Source organism: Trachemys scripta, chromosome 3, assembly GCF_013100865.1.
Source record: "Trachemys scripta elegans isolate TJP31775 chromosome 3, CAS_Tse_1.0, whole genome shotgun sequence".
NCBI classification, from domain to species: domain Eukaryota; kingdom Metazoa; phylum Chordata; order Testudines; family Emydidae; genus Trachemys; species Trachemys scripta.
The window spans coordinates 159,357,398-159,375,272 of record NC_048300.1 but is presented as its reverse complement, the minus strand read 5'-3'; the positions used below and the strand labels follow the sequence as shown (position 1 = coordinate 159,375,272).

General features: G+C 43.3%; 1 protein-coding gene across 1 annotated transcript in view; it reads left to right on the top strand.

Annotated features, from left to right (window-relative positions):
• LRRC1 (leucine rich repeat containing 1) overlaps positions 1-17,875 on the top strand; it is a 99,435-nt gene that overhangs the window by 9,375 nt on the left and 72,185 nt on the right. The window contains exon 2 of the mRNA XM_034766322.1: positions 9,716-9,833. Coding sequence (XP_034622213.1) covers positions 9,716-9,833 — 118 coding nt within the window. The remainder of the gene's footprint in view (positions 1-9,715; positions 9,834-17,875) is intronic.

Below are 17,875 nucleotides of genomic sequence, written 5' to 3'. Positions count from 1 at the left end.
GGCTAGAAATATAGATTGTACAACAAATAATTTTCAATAAATTCTGTGCATTCCCTTACACAAAATTCAAGTAGCATGCATATGCTCTGTGAAGATAATTGAACTGAAAAAATGTTTTTGTGACCTAACTAAAATTATATGATACTAAATTTATATTTTATAAATGTCTCCACTCACTCTCCCTCCCTTTTTAAAGTCTGTAATACACACTTGCACTGACAGTTAAAATAAATGATGCCTTGCAGAGAATTTATACTGTTATTATGTTAACATAATAGTGTAACTATACAAGAACACTGTGTGCTGATTGCTCCAAATTGCAGTAGGTTACTACTGCACAATGTTCATTTAAAATTGTTTTTTGTCCTTTTGCTGGTTGAGGCATTAAGAAAATAATTTTGTATTTTTAGTAGATTTATAAACAAACAAATCTCAAAATTGCCAACGAAAGAAGAAAACAAATTCAGCATAAGTGAATGTTTAGACAGATTCTGCAAAGCCTGCACATTCCCTGTTAGTGCCTCTGAGAATGTGGCAGAATACAAATGCTTTCAAAAATCAGGATTTCCTCTGAGGTCCTCTTGATTTAATATTTCTTTCCCTTTTATTTTAATTTGGGAGCCCCCTGCCTACGGTCCTGTAGAGGCGCAGTTGCAGTGGCATTTATCTCCGATGGGGGAAGAAAGAGGGCGCATGTCTCAAAACAGAGTGTTCATTATGTTTTACTGTAAAACATGGATTGCTTTAGCAGATTGGTGCATGCTACAGATTCATTAGTGAGAAGAAGGGCTGTCTTGCCCTGCTTAAGGTGGGCTAGGGCAGTTTAATTGCAATCTTAGCAGCACCAGTCATAATGCTTGATCACTGGCCTCTCCTGCAGCAGCTAAAATAAAATTGTTTTCCTCCCCCTTCCCCCCCACTGTGATCCAATGTCTGTGGCACCAGATGCTCTTTAATCTTTATTGCTGCTTAGTCCACATAAAGGAAAAAGTAAATCCTTGCCTACAGGAAAACAAAACGAAGCAACCTTTTCAATGTGTTGCATTACAGAGAGGGCATGTGAGTAGAGATGCAGCAGCATGTGAACTTTTAAGCCTGGATAACCCCTTGTCCCTTTTTCTCTGTTTTTGTAAAGGTGAGCGGTAGCAGCATAGTCCTGGACTCAAAACTGGCCAGTTACTGATTGTAGGTCAGGGATGGCATGCCTTTTGAGCACAGCTGCCAAAACCTAAATTGGTGGTGGTGGAGTGCCAACCTTAGTGAGGCTTCAGTTATCCCATTCATTCTCTCTCTTCATTGGCCTCCCCCCCCCACCCCGCCTTGCTGATTTTGTATCTCAGACTTCAGTGCATCCGTTGGAGGGAAGAGAGGGGCATGCTGCATTTCTTATGTGTCTTGTCAAGCACGTCATTTAGAGTGCATGCCAGTAGAATTTGAATCATGAACTGTAGGTCTGTGCTTTCTCTTGCCCTGAAATTTGGCTCTTCTCCTTCCCTTCCTTTTGGTGTGAGTTGCACATGTAGGTGAAGCTTAAGGAAAAGATAGAATGCACTGCATGCTGTCAAGAAGCATGAAGCAGGAGCTGTGGAGAGTGGGGGGGCTGTGGAGGGGGTGGGCTATGGGAGGAGGCAGGGAAATGAAGGGTAGGGGTTATGGAGGGAGGTGAAGGGAAGGACTGAGGTGGGAGTGCTGTGGAAGGTGGGGGGCGCTATGGAAGCTGGGGCCTATGGGGGGGTGGGGGTGGGGGGCTCTGAGGCAGGGGCTGTGGAGGGGGGAGCTGCGGAGGGCAGGCTCTCAGGAGAGGGGGCACTGAGGCAGGAGAAGGCTGAGGATGGGCCCTGTGGAGAGCGGGTGGCTCTGGGGTGAGGCCTGGGGGGTCTGGCGGGCGGGAGGTGGCTCTGGGGTGAGGCCTGGGGGGGAGGTCGGGCGGGCGGGAGGTGGCTCTGGGGTAGGGTTACCGTACGTCCGGCTTTTCCCAGACATGTCCGGCTTTTTGGTCCACAAATCCCCGTCCTGGAGGAATTTCCAAAAAGCCGGACATGTCCGGGAATATAGGGAGGCATGGTAAGGGGACCACCTCCTCTTTGGGCTCCAATTTTCCCGGCTCCCGCCGCTCTCCACCGCAGTGGGGCCGAAGCAACTTCCCCAGCGCAGCAGCAGCCAGGGGGCGGGAGGGAGGAGGGGGAATGCGGGGTGCTCAGGGGTGGGGGCGGAGTTGGGGCGGGGCCAGGGCCCCGTGGAGTGTCCTCTTTTTGCAGTATTGAAATATGGTAACCCTACATTATTCAAATTCTTAAAATTATGCAGTGCCTCCCAAAAGATGAAAGCACTACTCTAACCCAGCTGTAAAATTTTGGGGTGGATGTTTGGAAACAATCCTTACCCATGCTCATCCCCATCCCTCTGCCTGGATCGATGCTTTCTCCAAAAAAACTTCTAACAGGCTCCTTTTCACTGTGATAAATACTGTCAGATGACTTTTTTTTTTTTTTTTTTTTTTTTTTGTGAGGCATCCACAGGCTTGATTCATTGTACAAAAGGCGACTGATTCTTTGGGCCATCTGCTGCTTTCTGCTGCAGAAATGAGGTCAGCTGGTTATGATGAGGTCCAGTAGTTGTTGGAGTTTTTTATCTCATAGCAGTAGTAGGTAGAGGCCTCAGACAGATCAAGGCCCTGTTCTGCTAGGCAAACAGTTAAATGACGGACAGTCCATGCCCCCCAAAAGTTATAATCGTAATATTTTTTCTAAATTGGTGGTTGTTCAGAATAAATGGAGGGGAGCAGTGTTCGTCAGATCCCGTTCTGTTCTGCACCCCACTTACTATCCCAGTAAGTCGTGAGAATGCAGAATTTGCTCACTTGCTGATGGTGAGGCCACTGGGTAGCTGAAAGATCCTGACTTCAGTTATGTTATAATAACTGGCTTTCTGTTAGACACAGAGCTGCTGCTGACTATCCTACAGTTCATGAGACTCCAACAATACATTAATGATGTTCTAAAACAGACTATTAATATACCACCACAATATCACTTCTGTGAAACAATTCATGATAGGTACTGACATAGCCATACAGTAACTTGATTTCCACATGGGAGGCATCTGTTAACCCAGCAGGTGTTCACAGCTGAAACATTTGCTGTTCAATATTAGCAATATCTCTTACATGTTAAATTAGGTTCTTCTTCTGAAGTTTGGTTGTCTTTCCAGTGTAAAAGAGGTTTTTTTTAAACTTAATATATGCCATCTAGCTATACTTATTCAAATTTACCACCAGATTATCTACAGAGTTGATTGAAAAGTCTTCTTCAAGAAAGAAATAATCTTGGAGCTTGTTTCTTGGGAAACAGTGAAGTCCCATGGTAGTTTAAGAGATGAGGCCTTATCCTTCTCATAGAGGATGCTGGTAATCTATCAGTGGGTGACTACTTTACTGCTTTAGGCCCAGCTGCACTTTATGTAGGGGAAGGTCAGCCTCTTATCTTTGGTTGTGATGGATCCTACATCCATGAATGCTGGCTTAAGGTTTTCTTGCCTTCCTTTTATTTTGCTCCTGAGATATATATTGATTGGCTGGAGACCTCCTCCTGGACATATCTTGGAAAAGTGGAGAATTGCCAGGTGTCATTCAGTTGTTCTTTTAGCCATGCAGATACGCAGGTAGTCTGTAAACTGACTTTTAAGACGAACGGGTCTGTAACTTTCAGACTGTTGATCCATTTTTATCTGAACTTGAAGAGACTTCTTTCAACAGAATTTAAATTACGCATTAGGTTTTTTTTACTGGCCTTTAGGGGTTTGGCAGTCTCTTTTTGCTGTAAAAGTTCTTCTAACGTTTTTCAGTTTAGTTTCAGCTCTTGGAATAAGCTCCAAAACTAGAATTCAAATCTGAGGTTAGGTTGGACATGGTAAGTGCAGTTGGCACAACTCCTCACACTTTTGGAACTTAAAATTCAAGAATAACTCTATCGAGGATTACTAGTTAATATTCATTTTCTTACTAGGACAAATAAGCACTTGGAATGACACTATCCTTATATATTCAACAGATGAAATTATGCTTTTAGCAAAGCTAATCAATGGCATAGGTTGCTTAGTATATAAATATCTACACAAAGAACCAGTCTTGTTGTCTGTCATATTTTTAAATGTATGTAATCCTCTTTGACTTAAAATTGGAGACCAGTAATTTTGAAAAACATATACCATTTATTAAAACTATATTTAGATGGACTCTCCAGCCCATAATATATGCAGGCTTATAAAGTTAGTCTGAATTTTCTGCATGCAGTGTAATTTGTAACTGTATGTGCAGTGTTCTGAAAGATTCCATGCTCATAATTGTTTTCTTCTGTGAAAATTGTGTCTTAAGGTAAAGATTTATTTAAACGTTACATTTGAGCTGACTGCTGGCATGACATCACTTGTGACGCCAGCAGTAGAGGATTCCAATATCCAATAAAAAACGTCTGAAGTAAACCCACCGCAACAGTTATTTCCCTCTTCTGATTATTTTAACATTCTTACTCCTAAGGGAGTTCTGTGCCACTGTGCATGTGCAGAATTTATGACCCCCACAGATTTCTTTGCTTCCCCGCAGAAAAATGACTTTCTGATGGGGAAGCAAAGGGAAGCCGTAAGAGCGGTCATACGACACTCCTCAGCAGTATGTTTCTGGTGCCTAGGGCAGCTGGCAGAGAGGTAAATCACTGTGGAGCAGGGGGCAGGACTGGAGAAGACCTGGCTGGTGGCTCCTATCCTGCACCGAGGTCACCTCCTAGTCCCAGCTGGGCTAGGAAGGACGGGACTTCCTCTTCCCCTGCATGGATCTGGGGCCATGTCAGACCCACCACCAGATTTCTCTCCTAGCTGTTGGAAGCTCTGCAAACTCTCTTCTTCTCCCCCCCCCCCCCCGAGCCCCAAATCCCCTTGCGCTTCCTGTACCGATCGCTCCTCAGCTGCAGGGGGAGGGATCACTGTAAGGGGAGCTGCTTCCACATCCACTAAACCCCCATGCATTCAGACCCCCTCATTACCCAGACCCTCCCGCCGAGCCTCATCCCCTCGCACCCACATTCCATCATCCACATTCAAAGTGATGCTCACTCTTTCACACTTTATCGCTTCAATGATATGTTAAAACTGTGCTGCATTTCACTGTTTGGAAGAGGATTTATATCTTTTTTTCCAGTGTCAGCCCCATAGCAAGCTGATGCAATGTTCTTAGTTACAACTGCAAAAAATGTAAGCTATGCCAGATGTTTTACCATCCCAGTACAAAGGTGCTCATACAGGTTATACAAAATGTTCATACCATATCTATGCTATGACAAACATGCATTTAAAGGTATCTGTAATCTCAAAGATTGTGAGATAATTTGGAACAAATGCCTTTCCTTTTAGTTGTCTCTTCTTTCACCAAAACTTCCTTTGGCTTCTGCCTGTTTGCCCAGAGAAAAATTTGTGGTTGTGACAGAGTTTCAAATCCTCCTTTTTTCTGGGGCAGCACAAGAGAAGAATAAAACAGTTTGAAAGAAAATGATTCTAATCAGTGTCCTGATAATTACAGAAACATAAACTGCAAATAGATTATTCAGAACCTGAGGGCTTTTCTCGTTTTGGTGGCTTTCATACTTTGGTGTTAAAAATTGTTGCCGAAAACTAGGCTTCTAAATAAGTGGCCTGAAAATAAGTGTGGGTTTATGAGCGTAACTAAAGGCCCCCATTTAAAAAAAAATCTTGTTCAAATTGTTTCTCAATTTACTGTACATGAGGCTTTTTATTCTCAATCTTTTCTTCCTAAATCTGTAACTCCTATATGCCTGTTTTTCATTTTTTAAAGCTGTAGCTGCCTTAAGACAGGGAAAGTTTTGACATCTGTTCAGTTATTCTGTGCCTTGATATTTAAATTATAGGTACTATATGAAATAGTAAGTAAAATAAAAGTTCCAGTGACTTTCAAATATCCCTATCAATATGTTTGTTTGTTGAATTTGAAATTCCAGCCTTTATTATCTGAAGAAAAGTTGACACCAGAGCTGTGTTACGTATAAAATGCTTAAGGGGCTATTTTAAAATAAACTTTTAACTGCTTCTCGTGTCCCCCCCCCCTTCAAATAAGGCTTCAGTTTTCATCAAATACAACACTGAGCTTGCAACTCATAGTCTCTTCATGGCAACTTACTGTGGATGTAACTGTTGGCGTTTCTTGAAAATCAGGCTCTAATGACCTTTCTGAGTTGCATGCTGCTAGTGGTGGAAGGAAGATGTTGCTTGTGATGTTAAGCATTTTGGTCAATCTGCTGAGTCAAAGGGAGATTATAAACTGACTTCACATGGCTTCAGTGTGGTTGTATCATTGAAAAGAACACTTAAAGCAGCCTAGCTTCAAGAGTGTTCTTTAGCCTTTCATTATCTACGTTTTGTTATTGTCTCTTGCTTTCATCTGTTCCTTATTGTTATTCAGGCAAGGGATTGAAATATTCAAGCAGGATTCTAGTGCATTAATGCTCTGTTTTCTTGCAAGAAGGGAGCAGTCAAAGAAATCAGCAACGTGTGTGTATTTGGCCAGTTGCCCAGCAGAGAAGTTGGAGTTTCATCAATCCTTGTTAGAGACTGACTTTATTTATTTTTTGGTTTGCTTGTTTCCAGATTCAGGAGGACCAATTATAATGTTTGATTTCATTAAGGAGTGAATGTTTGGTGTATAATTTTTTTTTTGTCATGAACATAGAAGGATAAAAATTGATTTACAAGCTCTTAACTTGTGAAATGTAGCTAGTCAGTGTCACAAGTGACCCTCCCCCCTTCCTTTGCAGCAAAATGAACAGTATTAGCATTGAGCTTTGAAGTGTTCCTCTTAATATAAATCCTTATAACACAAGGCTGAGCAAAATGGATAATGTTCCCTTTCTTTTCTTTTCTTTTTTTTTTTTTAATTGAGAATTCTTTCACTAAAGAAGCTGTATTTAAAAAGTGTTGCCAAAACACATGCAAAGAAGTTGGATCTACAGTCAAAACCATGCTGTTGCAGCATATTGTGAATGCTGGGTAGACACTGTGGTCTGGCCCATTCAAATATCAAGAAATTATTATGTTGCACTTGCGTTCCTACCAGAGAGCTTTGTCAGTAGAGTCAGACCATTATGGTAATTTTCGTAATGAGCCAGGTCTATCAGATTACATGTAGCAAATATTTAAAGCAATATGCTCTCTTGATGAGTGTAATGTTCCCGTGTATATAGATATATAAATATTTTAACTAGTAAATACTGCTATTTTGGCCACTAACGAGCAATTGGCAGAAGTATGGGTAGCTCGTAGACTACTTCAAGGGTTCAGTAAGCATTGACAGTGTAGCTCTTGCTTAACTATAAATAGGCATTATCTGAAATGGGAATAGAATCCACTAAAATTGGAACTGAAAAATGATTTAGGCCTGTATAAAAAGTTTACAACAACTTTAAGACTGTTTTTTCACATTTTTATAGTTTATAATTTATCTAAATATGGGTGTTGCCTCCTCAACTGGTGCGTAAAATGGAAATGTAGTTCTTAGAGAATTTTAAATGTATAAAATTTAGTTCATTTTGGGAATAGTAACCTGGCTAAATATCTTGTAACTTGTTCCAGTTTAACTGGTCATATTTGGTCCCTATACATTTTTATATGATGTTTGTAATATATATTGCAGACATGTGTACATGCTGTATATGTAATAAACACTGTGTGGATGAGGAGTCCTCAAATGTTCCTAGTGTGCACTATATATTAATAGCGTCTTGTGAACCATCTCCTCTTCCATATGCAATTGTGTGCACCATATCCCTTCCCATTTGCTCTAAAATCTCCCCATAACACGTAACTTGACACCTTGGAGTCAAGTAATATCAATATTAGGGTTACCATATCTGAACTTTCAAAAAAGAGGACACTCCATTGGGGAGAGTGGCTGTCCCCTAGCCACTCTCTCCCACTTCCCGCCCCCTAACAGCCCCCCCAGAACCCTCGACCCATCCAACCCACCCCCCGCTCCCTGTCCCTTGACTGCCCCCCTTCTCCAACTCCCTGGCCCCCTTACCGTGACGCTTGGCTTAGAGCAGGTTCTGGCTCCGCGCCCCAAGGAGCGCCCCGCCCTAGCGCTGCCGAGCGGCGTGCTGAGGCTGTGGAGGAGGGAGGAAGCGGGGGAGGGGCTCTGGCCGCTGCTGCCAGCCCCACCGCCACGTTCCCTCACAGGCGCACAGCCCCGCCCCCCAGCGCTGCCGGGCGGCGTGCTAAGGCTGCAGGGGATGGGGGGGAGCCGGGAAGGGGCTTTGGCTGCCGAGGCCCCAACGCGAGTGGCGCTCGGCCGCCCTGTCAGCCGCTTTTCGGTCGATAAATAGCCGACCGGGGGAAATCCTGGACATTTTAAGATTTTTAGAAATCCCCCCTGGACGGCTATTTAAAGAGCGAAAAGCCGGACATGTCCGGGGAAACCCGGACGTATGGTAGCCCTAATCAATATAGTTTTTGTGTTAGTCCTTCATTGTTGCACAGTTGTATTTCAAGGGAGTTCTGGATGTTTCTTGGCTTCCCAGTGAGTAATAAAAGTCAGTTTTATTAGTGATGAGTCTAGTATTGTCAACCTTGAGGGTTAAAAAAATCATATGTCAGGCCCTCCTAAAAATTAGATTTAAAAAAAATAAAAATTGGGGCTTCATTTTATTTGCCATCTGTGGGTGTTTTTATTTTTGATTATTTTTTTTTTATCCTTTAGAAAACACTTGGTCCATGTTTTCACTGCAGCCATTAGGGCTAGAAAATTTTCTAAATGAAAGCTGAGATTCTTGTGTAATCACTTGAGTCCAGGAGCTGGGGCTTAAACAAAAACAACCCCCTCCAAATCTAAATATCATGAGACTTGCAATAAAATTTTGAGTTGGCAACACTGTTTTTCTTTTGTAATGTCGTCTTCTGAAAAGCACTTTTCAAAGTAGAAAATTGTGGTATCCAAATCCATAGCTATCACAAGATAGTCGTAGAGATGATGTTTTATTGACTTGTGTGAGCACAATATTTCCCTGCAGTATTAAAACTATGGGAATGGAACTTGCAGGCTTTTTGGAGTAGCGAGTTCTCTTTGTGCTCTAACCATCATAATTGGGATGTGGATATCTGTGTATGCGAATAACTTTTATAATTAATTTATTATACTTTGTGAGATCAGAATAATGCTGACTCTGAGATGTTCTCTGAGAGAGTTGCTGAATAAAATAATACCAAAATAGTATTTATCTAGAAGTGTAGTCAGCAAACTATTGCTTAAAAGCAAGCCTCTAAGTCACAATTAGGTAACTGTCTAGCCATTATGAATCTGCTGTGATTCATAATGGCTAGAATTTTATACATGTTCTGAAAGCTACACTAAACTTTATTTTTCAAAAAAGAGTCCTGCAAAGTCTACTCACCTTTCATAGCAAGGTCAGTACAAATACCTAGATGGAAAGTGTCTTCTCTGGTTCTGAAAAGAATTTGGCTTCTTTTTAAGTTGCTTCTGTACTTGCTTTTTATCAGACTTAGTTGAATAAGAAGATTTGTGAGGCAGTCCCTGGGATTTTAGATGTTTATATCAAGCAGTGCTGCTGTCCCTCCAAGAAACTTCACATATGTGAACTTAACCAAGTTGCAAATGCATTATGTGAATAATAATAATTAATATGGGATTTTCTTTTTTCAGCCCTTTTTCCAGCTTGTAAAATTACGGAAACTTGGACTCAGTGATAATGAAATTCAACGGCTCCCTCCAGAAATAGCAAACTTTATGCAGCTGGTGGAACTTGATTTGTCTCGAAATGGTAAGCTAGAGTATTCACAGACTTGTTTGGTTCTGTTCTATTTATTGTACACAGGAGAACCTCCGAGTTACAAATGCCTCAGGAATAGAGGTTGTTCAAAACTCTGAAATGTTCGTAACTCTGAACAGAACATTGTGGTTCTTTCAAAAGTTTACAACTGAACTTTGATTTAATACAGCTTTGAAACTTTACTATGCAGAAAAAAATGCTGCTTTTAACCATTTTAATGTAAATAAAACAAGTACAGAAACAGTTTCCTTACCTTGTCAAATCTTTTTTTTTAAACTTTCCATTTTGTTTTTTTTTTTTAAGTAGTTTACATTTAACACAGTACTGTACTTGGTTTTTTGTTGTTCCTTCTCTCCCCTCTTCGCCCCCCCCCCCCGTTTCTGCTGCTGCCTGATTGCGTACTTCCAGGTCCAAATTAAGTGTGTGGTTGACCAGTCAGTTTGTAACTCTGGTGTTTGTAACTCTGAGGTTCTACACTGTGATTCTCAATATGCTACTGGGGTCTTGTATGCCTCTGAAGCTTCTAAATACCCTACAAAATGTGCTCCTAGATAATGCACAGAGTTTTCTGGAGTGCTAGACTGAGTGTGCTATGCTTCAGTGCTAAGGGGAACTAGCAGTAGAACTATAGCATTAGAGTTCTGTTCTTTTTTCTACCCATTCCTTTCAGAAAGGTTAAATACCGCTGGCTGAAGTGTGTGTGTGTGCGTGTGTGTCCATCTTGTTTTGCTCTCTGTGTGTCTGTTTGGTAAGGTTTTCAAGCACAGTTTATAAATATACACCTAGAAGGCAGAGACCAAAATGAAAGATGTGGGAGAAAGCCCATCGATGTACAAAGACTATGCCCTGGTTAGCTGTCCATTCCATTCCTCATCTTCTTCTGTCTCTCTCCCCCTAATCTTTTGTTGTTGTTCCTCGCTGCAAGTAAAAAGCATACCATTTGTTGAGTTCTTGCGCTTGCTTCAACTGCTGTTCCTGCTTTTCCAAGCAGTGACAGTGAAATTGGTGTGACTTGTCAGCTTCGTAGCCTGGTGATCCCTTGGTAACTGTGGGAGATGTTTAGGACCTGCAGGGCCCCCTCTCAGCAGCTTGCTGCCCTGATGGATTAGGAGTATCAAATCAGTGTTTAGGACTGGAGCATGGTCTCTTGTTGTCTGGGCCAGCAAATATCAGGAACACTGCAGAAGCAACACACCAGGCCCCTGGGCAGAGGGGTCGTACTCAGTGATATGCTTCTGGTTTAGTGAAGGAACAAGAGCCAGTTAAGTGCAGAGGCAGTCATGTCTATCCTTTTATATCTGGAGTGTTGCTTCAGGGTATACTCATGAAAATTGCTATGTATCGGGGGGACGGGGACAAAAATGTAACTGAATATAAGGAGAATGAACACGGAAGAGCTAGAGAAGTGAAGTTAAACTGTAAGAGAAATTTGTATTTTGTTTCCATTTGTAGAGTCACCCAACCTTTCCTCTTCTTCCCCACCCACTCATACCTGTGTGAAGGTGTCATGTGATTGCAGTCTCACCCCTCCCCTGGACATTCAGTGATGAAATGCAGCCACTTCTGACCCCCATTCCCAAAAGAATTACTGCAAGACTTCCACTGTACTGTATCATTTCATGCATATTCACAAAGCTTTGTAGGAAAAAGGCTGTGTGATTGAGCAGGAATTATCTGGGAGCCAGAAAGAATGCATTCAGTTGGTTAAGAAATTGCATTGTAAAAATGGTGTATATGTCTGTGTGTTAATGCCATTGGCTTTATGTACAGCGTTTGGCTGTGTAGGTCTGCCAAGAGATGGCAACCCTTTAATTCCAAAGGAAACAGTACTTTGGCTCAACTCTCATTTTTCCCTGCAAATGAATAACTGACTGCAGAAAAACTGATGAAGCAGAGCCATTGAACATTAAGCAGCCTGATTTCACTTGGAAGTTGGCCTGAGAGTTCAACTCTAACAAGAATGGATAGTGTGAATGAATGTTTCTGTGTGAAGGGTGGTGGTGGTTATAAAATACTTCCTTGTGCAATAACTTGTGAATTGATGGCTTGGACTAAAGTAGGTTGCAGGAAGCAATTTCTCTTGTACATCCAAGGTCCAGTCTTAATCACCCATTTTATTGTGCTATTTTCTTGTCTTCCAAGTTCATAACCTGAAATGACTGGCTTAACTTTCTTCAGTTTAATACAGTTGCATGTAACTGCTTACAACTTAGTTGCTTTTGTCAATCTAAAAAAACCTTGTGTAAGGATTCGCACAATATTCTAAATATCAGAGTGTTCTGTGAGGTTCCTACTTCTATTATTCAGAACTGCTTTACTTAGGAGAGAGAATCTCAACATGCTCCTCCTCCAGGTTCCTCCTACCCAGTGACTCTCTGTTAATCAGTCTTTGCTATTTATGTACTCAGCAAAAACTACAATCGTGTGTTTCTTTCAGACGTAGAAAAACAGCTCTGCTTGTGAAAACATGACCTGCTGCATGCATAGGGACGTGTGGTGGTGACATCTTAACTCTGGGCACAAGAGATCATTGTTCTGTTCTTGTCCTAGCTGTTTGCTTAGTGCACTAATGGCTTTCATTTCTGACCGTCCTACTTCCTTCAAAGATGGAATACTAATACCAGTTCATTAAATTACAGTTACCACCGCTGGCCGTTGTACCAGACTATTCCCCACAGATAAAATGGGATACTCTGAATGTTCTACCACAGGATGAGGTGGAGGAGAATTTACTGAATGAACAGAATGCTTCCATCCTTCTCCTATCCTAGAGCTAATGTTTCTTCCTTTCTCCCCACCCTTCAAGTGATAAGCTGAGGGAAACTTTACATATCAGATGTATAGACTACAGAACTGCATTGCAAATCGAAAAAGGTGTGTGAAGAGCCAGTGGCATCCCCAGCACCGACAAATATAACTTGCACAATATTTTAAATTCCAAGATATAATGAATTGCTACATGCAGGCAACACTTCATCATGCTGTCAGCAGAGTGAGTCTCTCTCTTATGTTGGCACGAAGGGAGGAATGCTACTCAGTGGAAGCTTTGTCAGGGATGGTGAAGATCCATTCCCTGCTGCCTTTGCTCTTTATTACTCCCCAGAAGTCCAAGCCCTCCTGTGCTTGCCACCCAAGTGCCCGATCTCCTAACTCGATATACATTATACTAGGATTTCTAGGACTGAGGGACATCTTATGCTCCCCATTGAGGTAGCAGCAGCTGAGAAGGAGGAATAATAATAAATTCCAACAAGGGACACATTCAGTACTTCAGAAAAGATGTTTGTGAAAATGTAATCATTGTACGTGTCGATTATCCCTGCATATGGGACTGGAAATTTAGGAAATTTGCACGAGGAATTAAGCTAATATACAGTGGACTGAGTTTACTTCTGAATGAGAGCATCCACACAGGAGTCTAAGGATATGCCTATACTTAAACAGCTACAGCTGCAGATCTGCAGCTGTAGCGCTTCAGTGGGAACAATCCCTACTCCAACAGGAGGGATTCTCCTGTTAGCGCAGGTAATCCACCTCCCCGAGAGGCAGTAGCTAAGTTGATGGAAGAATTCTTCCATTGACCTAGTGCTGACTACATCGGAGGTTGGGTGGTCTTAGTTACATCTCTCAGGAGTGTGGATTTTTCACACCCTTGAGAGACGTTGCTATGCCAATATAAGTTCCCATTGTAGACTGGCCCTAATGTGCTTTAAGTAATACACTTTAAATTCACACCTTTAATTAATTTGGTTTAATTTCTTTGTAGACAAGCCTTTAGGATTCTTGAGTTTGACTGACAAAAAGTTGCTCTTCCTGGTGTTGGCAGGGTTTCCAGCTCAGGTAGCTGGCACAGGCCATCTGCTTGGAGGAGATTATGCCTACACCAGAAAAGTTGTGCTGGCATACCTATGCTGGTATAGCTATAATGGCAAAGTGTCCTACATAGATGCAGCTTATATCAGCATAGAAGGGCTTTTGCTGGCATAGTTTACACCAGTTCCCCTGAGAGCCATTAACTATGCCTGCAAAAGCTCTCTTACGCTGGTGTGTGTAGACTAGGGGCTGGTCTACACTAGAAAATTAGATCGACCCAACTACGTGGCTCAGGGGTGTGAAAAATCCACACTGCTGAGTGACGTACTTAGGTCAGCCTAAGTTCCTGTGTAGACAGCATTCAGTTTATAGAAGAATTTTTCCATTAACCTAGCTACCGCCACAGGGGTTCTCCTGTCACTGGATTAACTACAGTGCTGCAGCTGTGTCACTGTAGCGTTTTTCAAGTGTAGACAAGCCCTAAGACTTATAACTAGGGTGACCATAGCTTCCCAAAGAGAAAATGGACACTCCCAGCAACTTGCCTGAGGCCCTCCCCCCCCCCCCCCCCCCCCCCCCCCCCCCCGAGGCTGTTGCCTGTTGCTGGAATCCTGCTGGCCCCCTCCCCATGCTGGAATGTTGCCTCACCACCCCCCGTTCTGTCTTCCTCCCTGGTGCGGGGAGGGGGCTGGCATCTCCTCTCGCCCCCACCAAACATTCCTCCCCACTGCACCCCACTTTTTGACACAAGTGGGCATTTGTCCCGTTTACTCTTGCCAACTGATCAAGTCGGCAAGAGTAAACGGGACAAATGCCTACTTTTTGGTGGGGGAAGTCTGGATGGCTGGGGCCATGCTTAAAAAAGGGACTGTCCTGGTCAAAACGGGACATATGGTCACCCTACTTATACTGGCATAGCTATGTCTGTTTAAACAAACAAACAAAAAAACCCCACACGCCTAACCAATATAGCTATTCCTGTATAAATTTTAAATGTAGACCAGGCCTCAGCACTGCTTCTTGCCTCAAAAGCAGCATGGCTTCTGCAGATGCTAGCCCTACCATGACTAACGTGAACTGTTATAGCATTAACTTAACACTGGCAATGTCTGGGGCTTATAGCAGTGAGGATGATGGCAACTATGCCCTTTTCTATCCTAGCTGTTCACTGTTCCTTGTCAAACAGTAGTTCTTCCACCAACTACTTCAGTCAAACTGAGGGGATGAGAATTTACCCATCTTAGGGCTTGGCTACATTGGCAGCTGTAGAGCGCTTTGGGTTAAACCAGCCTTCAGAGAGCACACTAGGGAAAGCGCTCCAGTCTGTCCACACTGACAGCTGCAAATGCACTGGTGTGGCCACATTTGTGGCATTTGCAGGGGCATTGGGAACAGTGGATTGTGGGCAGCTATCCCAGCGTACAAGTGGCTTCAACGTGCTTTTCAAATGAGGGGGGTGGAGTGTGTTGTTTGTATGTGGGGGGGGGAGAGAGAGAGTGGGTTTTTGGAGTGCTGAGAGTGTGTCAGCACTCCAATCTTGTAAGTTCAGATCCCCCTAACCCCTCTGCCCCCCCCCCCGTCTCAGTAAACGTTTGCTTTGCCCCGTTGCAGATAAGCAGCCACTATCTGAAATGGAGCTCTGAAAAGGCACTTCCGCATTCCTCAGCCATTTCACAACAAAGAGAAGAGAGGCCACCTGACTTAAGGGGATTATGGGACGTTTCTGGAGGTCAGTTAGAGCGCTGTAACATAACTCCTCATTCACACTGGCCCTGGGGCGTCTCAGCCAATACGTGACAGCCGTTACTCCACCTCCACGAGAGGGATACCAGGAGTGCTCTAGCCAAGAAGTCAGAATGCTCTACGTGCCGTGCCAGTGTGGACGGGGAGTAAGGTAGAGCATTCTGGGAGGCTTTATTGCGGTATAAAGTGCCAGTGTAGCCAAGCCTCTAATTTCTAGAGTACTCGTGTGCTCGCATGATTGAGGTGCAAAAAGCTGATGGCCTGAGGGCTGTTTCTTCTCTTGTGGGAAATAATAATAATCATTAATAATACATGGAGATATCCTATCTCCTAGAACTGGAAGGGACCCTGAAAGGTCATCAAGTCCAGCCCCCTGCTTTCACTAGTAGGACCAAGTACTGATTTTGCCCTAGATCCCTAAGTGGCCCCCTCAAAGATTGAACTCACAACTCTGGGTTTAGCAGGCCAATGCTCAAACCACTGAGCTATCTGGTATGCTGTCACTTCAGTTGCATGAGAATAGTTCATACACAGAAGTTCCTTCCCATTACATGTGAAATAAAAAAGCTACCTTCACCTGAGGATCGATTCTAGGGTCCCATTATTAGGGGAGTTTTTTGTAAAGTAGAATTTGACTAAAAAGCCAGCATTTTGTTGTGCTTTATAATTTATATAAAGGATGAAGTCTCTCCAATTTGCTGCTGCTCCATTGCTTAACATTGGTAGCTTTGTTTGGCCTTTCGGACAATAATTTGGAGCCTTGTGAAGATCACTGCTAGGGGGTAAATGTTCTCTTTGCCCCTCTCCTCCTCTTCAATAGCACCAGGCCTGCTTCAGCCTGAAATTAAAACAGGACTTGCCTTGCACTCATAGTTGTGGTAGATAAATATTATCTTTCTTCTAATGAAATAAAGTTTTTCTTTTAGAATTCCTTAGGGGCTGTCCTGTAACTATTGTCTTGCTGCCTTTTCATTCTGGCCTTGTTTCTTCTCTCCTACTCCCCTTGTATTTCTGTACCATTATATTTCTGTCTGCTGTTGTAGATTACTTTCTTTGCTGGGATGGTCCCTGAATCTGTTGTGTACAGACTGCTGTGTGGAGTGACCCTCTAACTTAAGCTTCTTTTTCGAGGCGTGTCCCTGTGGGTTCTCCGCTTCAGGTGATTGTACATCCATGCACCTTTGGTTGGAGAATTTCAGCAGCAGTGCTCATCTGGCTTGCAAATGTGCTCTCCCCATCTTGTACCATTGTCAGCACCTAACTAGTGCTGCGCAACTTGACCCCCCCCCCCTCAGATCCTTCTCAGCTGTCCTCTGTCTGAGATGGATCTCCCAGCAGTGTTAAAACCGATAACTATACTTAGTGTTTAGAACTGTCTTTTAGAGTGGTCTTAAGTACCTTAGTTAGGCTTACTTATCCCTTTCTCCCTGTTTATTTTCTTAAAAAAAACAAAACAAACCTTTTTTTCCTCTCTCCTTTCTTCCAAGTTTGTATACCCCTTAGCATAGTTTGTGTTCACTGTTAGGATCAAACCACTATAATTTGAATCATGCCTGGTTCACTGGACGTCAAATGCTGCCTTTCCTGGTGGGAGGTGATCCCAGTTTCAGATGGACACTCAGTACCTCTGGCGCCTAGGTGAGAGACACGTCCCACAGAAGTGCTCTCTCTGCACTAGCTTAAAACCTTGTGTCAGGAAGGACAGAGACCTATGTCTCAAACGTCTATTAATGGAGAAGTCTCTGTGCCTGGCATCAGATCCTGGTCCACAGAATCCCTCTGGACTATAGTCTCCAGCAACTTCACCCTTCTCACAGTGGAAAGCTTCCTCCTCCAAAAAGGTAGTGAGGAAAAAAGCATTGACTTCCTCCCCTAAAGAGCTTCTGAAAAAGAAGTGGTCTCTGGCCCGCTCCATACCTTTGGAACCAACTGCACTGCAGCTGAGTACTTACAAGCACAGCGTACCATGAAAGCGGGCAGGCTCGGCGTCAAGGGGCAAACAGACACCTACCTCCTCTGCTAAGGCATAGACAGAGCTGCCTAAAGATACGGCACCACTTCCTGTCCCAGTAGTGCAGAGCGCTCAGATGTCAGCACTGACAGCTGCAATTGCAACAGCATTGTTGGCGCTGACCACCTCAGTACTGAAATATTGGCACTGCACCATTTTCTACACCACAAGGACTTGCTTTTTTCATTGACGCTGGAATCACCTCTCTTCGGTATCAATGTTTCTCCAGCATGTTCAGCACCACGTCAGCCCATTTCATCTTTGGCCCCTCCATTTTCCAGCGAGGAGGAAGATGAGGAGGAGGGTGCCTTTTGCTGTGAGGAGGATGGCACCGCCTATGCTATTCCCCACTCAGTGGGCCTACTGGAACCCCTAGGGACTATATAGGAGACAGTACCCCAGGCCCCCGAGACCCCCCCCCCAAGGGAGAGGATTTGATTTCCCCCCACCATCCTCAATGACTGCA